At 41.6% G+C, this 3,709-nt stretch overlaps 2 protein-coding genes and 1 pseudogene across 2 annotated transcripts in view; all 3 read right to left on the bottom strand.

Moving 5' to 3' along the window:
* LOC118413064 overlaps positions 1–3,709 on the bottom strand; it is a 116,702-nt pseudogene that overhangs the window by 25,253 nt on the left and 87,740 nt on the right.
* Positions 1–3,709, bottom strand: part of LOC118413053 (zinc finger protein 84-like) — a 16,883-nt gene that overhangs the window by 11,352 nt on the left and 1,822 nt on the right. The window lies entirely within an intron of this gene.
* On the bottom strand, positions 1,789–3,357 carry LOC118413069 (zinc finger protein 678-like; the record flags this gene model as incomplete). The annotated part of the gene is made up of 1 exon (XM_035816216.1): positions 1,789–3,357. A coding segment is annotated over one exon (1,284 nt), but the record flags the coding sequence as incomplete, so codon positions are not given.

The following is a 3,709-nucleotide window of genomic DNA, read 5'->3' as shown; positions in this document are numbered from 1 at the left end:
ATCTATTGTACATGATCCTCCGGTGACCTTCATAGACTAACACGGGTTTCCAGTAGTCCACACTTCGTCATTCTCTCAAGAGTCTACAGGAAACAAGCACAACTTAATATATATTTTGCATATTCAGCTCCCTGTCCACGAGAGATTATGTATATATTGGTCAATGAAAGCAGTAGAAAATGAAATTCATTTTATCAGTCAATGTACACACTATGAAGCCGAAAGAAACATTATTTCAAACAGTTGCCACAGTTTCACCAAGCTTTTACCATTAAGAAGAACACCAAATGACTACTAGTATATTTCCAGTAAAAGCACAAAATCCAATCATCATACTGGGACCGTTCATTTACCACTGCCTTCAAAGGAGTAAAACCCGTCAATAGCACACCATATAGTTGATTAGATACTAGTGTTATGTATCACACTACATTTGTATTTACTTCTCTTAGTCATTGAGAATGTACAGGCAATTAGCCTTCAGGCATGACTTTTGGACTTAAAACAGTCTCTCTTTTCTCTTGCAAATAAAACGTATTTTTTCTCATTGCCTCTACAGGCTATATCAAACATCATCACATCAATGAATAAAATAACATAATCTTCTTCTTCTGCGCTTGTTTTATTTATCAGACAACAGAATTCTTCAATAACTTGGTTGCAAAACTCAACGAAAACAATAAACCTGTGTTAGTATGTACTACATGTATATTGTAACGCAGGGCTCGAAATACTTTTTCCTGCATACCTGCACTGGTGCAGGTGGCTTTGAAAATTACCTGCACCAGACAAATTTTACCTGCACCAATTTAGGAAGTATGGATCATACTCAAATTTTTCAGGAACCATTATTTTATACTTAATTAATAGGTGGTAACAGTCAATGCAGCTAATAACAATCCACATGCACCTACACCATAGGATATTTATGTATAAAACCTAGTACATGGACCAGTGCAGGTTCAGGTGCAGGTAGATATCAGAAATACCTGCACAGCTCCAATTTTACCTGCACTAACCTGCATATGCAGGTGGTATTTCGAGCCCTGTAACGCTTTTATAATGTAAAAAGGACATTACAAAATTGCTACTACTAAGATTGCTACATCTGTTAGAGAACTCCAAAGACAAATTCCAGTAATATGTAAATACATTGAATGTTGTAAATTCACTACTTTGAACATTGTATTTTGAACTACTTTATACTTTGTTCTACACTACTATGAACTTTGAACCATTTACTTCTCCTACTTTGAACATTTTACTTTTACTAGTCTACTTTGAACTTTAAACTCTCTACTTCACAACATTTTGCTTTCTACTTCCCTACTTTGAACTTGGTACTTCCACTACATTGAAAACATGATTGTTATGCAAACATTATAAAATAACAAAACTTGATTACTATCAACTACAAGATCTGGGATCAACAAACAGACAGAAGAACTTCTGAAAAAAGGTGTGAACAATCCAAAGAAAATGTCGTTTCTATCATTTAGCAGATTACAAAAGGTTACAATCAATGAATTGTAACAACAGCCAGTTGTTAGCTCCTAAATACAACCTCTAGCTGTGATTGTAAAGATAGATAAGTCCGCATATCCTATAACCAATTATGTCTACAGTGATAAGGACAACCTATAACAGTATAACCAATAAAGTCTACAGTGATTAAGTACAGAGTAGATTTCTTATATAACAGAAGAAATGCTATAACAAAGCTGAACCAACAAGAACAGAAAAAATAACTTTACCAACAAGTAGACTATACATGTACATGAAGTACATAATGTATGAGGTAGTCTACATATCCAACCTTTGTATAATTTAAAGCTCACCCTAATAATTTGCTTGCTATCTTAGGTGCTCTGGTCTGTCACCTATACATTGTGAGACTGTCATGACTGTAGTGTTCATGTGTTCCTTCAGTGCATCCAATTTTACTCAATTCATAACACATGAAGATTTGTCATCAGTTTGAATGCAATGTGCGTCTTCCTGTCTTCCCTATCATACTGCTGTATTCCTTTAACACATGTAGGGTTCATGTGAGTACACCTCTCTTCAGACTTCCTAGTTCACAGAACTTACACCTTCAGTTTTTCCAGTGTGAGTCCTCATGTGTATCTTCAGGGCACCCAGCTGACTGAACTGCCTGCTGCACTTCTCACACATGTAGGGTTTCTCCCCTGTGTGAGTGCGCATGTGTTTCTTCAGAGAACCCAGCTGACTGAACTGCCTGCTGCATTTCTCACACTTATAAGGTTTCTCATCAGTGTGAGTCCGCACGTGAGTTGTCAGATGACCCAGCTGACTGAACTGCCTACTGCACTCCTCACACCTGTAGGGTTTCTCCCCTGTGTGAGTCCGTATGTGTTTCTTAAGCACACAAAGTTCACTGAACTGCCTGCTGCACTCTTCACACCTGTAAGGTTTCTCCCCTGTGTGAGTGCGCATGTGTCTCTTTCGACTACTCAGCGTGTTGAACTGCCTGCTGCATTCCTCACACCTATAGGGTTTCTCACCTGTGTGAGTCCGCATGTGAGTCTTCAGAGCACCCTGCTCACTGAACTGCCTGTTGCAATCCTCACACCTGTAGGGTTTCTCCCCTGTATGAGTCCGCATGTGAGTCTTCAGACTATCCAGCCTACTGAACTGCCTGCTGCACTCCTCACACCTGTAGGGTTTCTCCCTTGTGTGAGTCCTCATGTGTTTCTTCAGATGACCCAGATGACTGAACTGCTTGCTGCACTTCTCACACATGTAGGGTTTCTCTCCTGTGTGAGTCCGCATGTGTTTCTTCAGAGAACCCAGCTGACTGAACTGCCTGCTGCATTTCTCACACTTATAAGGTTTCTCATCAGTGTGAGTCCGCATGTGAGTTGTCAGATGACCAAGCTGACTGAACTGCCTACTGCACTCCTCACACCTGTAGGGTTTCTCCCCTGTGTGAGTCCGTATGTGTTTCTTAAGCACACAAAGTTCACTGAACTGCCTGCTGCACTCTTCACACCTGTAAGGTTTCTCCCCTGTGTGAGTGCGCATGTGTCTCTTTCGACTACTCAGCGTGTTGAACTGCCTGCTGCATTCCTCACACCTATAGGGTTTCACCCCTGTATGAGTATGCATGTGAGTCTTCAGATGAGTCAGCTGGCTGAACTGCCTAATACACTCCTCACACCTGTAGGGTTTCTCACCTGTGTGAGTCTGCATGTGAGTTTTGAGATGATTCAGCCTACTGAATTGCTTGCTGCACTCCTCACACCTGTAAAGTTTCTCCCCAGTGTGGGTACGCAGGTGAGTCTTGAGACTACTAAGCACACTAAACTGCCTGTTGCACTCGTCACACTTGTAAGGTTTCTCCCGTGTGAGTCCGCATGTGAGTCTTCAGCACACCCAGCCGACTGAACTGCCTGCTGCACTCCTCACACCTGTATGGTTTCTCCCCTGTGTGAGTGCGCATGTGTCTCTTTCGACTACTCAGCGTGTTGAACTGCCTGCTGCATTCCTCACACCTATAGGGTTTCACCCCTGTATGAGTATGCATGTGAGTCTTCAGATGAGTCAGCTGGCTGAACTGCCTAATACACTCCTCACACCTGTAGGGTTTCTCACCTGTGTGAGTCTGCATGTGAGTTTTGAGATGATTCAGCCTACTGAATTGCTTGCTGCACTCCTCACACCTGTGGGGTTTCTCTCCTGTGTGAGT

The sequence above is a fragment of the Branchiostoma floridae genome, chromosome 4 (assembly GCF_000003815.2).
Source record: "Branchiostoma floridae strain S238N-H82 chromosome 4, Bfl_VNyyK, whole genome shotgun sequence".
Classification (NCBI taxonomy): Eukaryota; Metazoa; Chordata; class Leptocardii; order Amphioxiformes; family Branchiostomatidae; genus Branchiostoma; species Branchiostoma floridae.
This window is presented reverse-complemented; position numbering and strand designations above follow the sequence as displayed.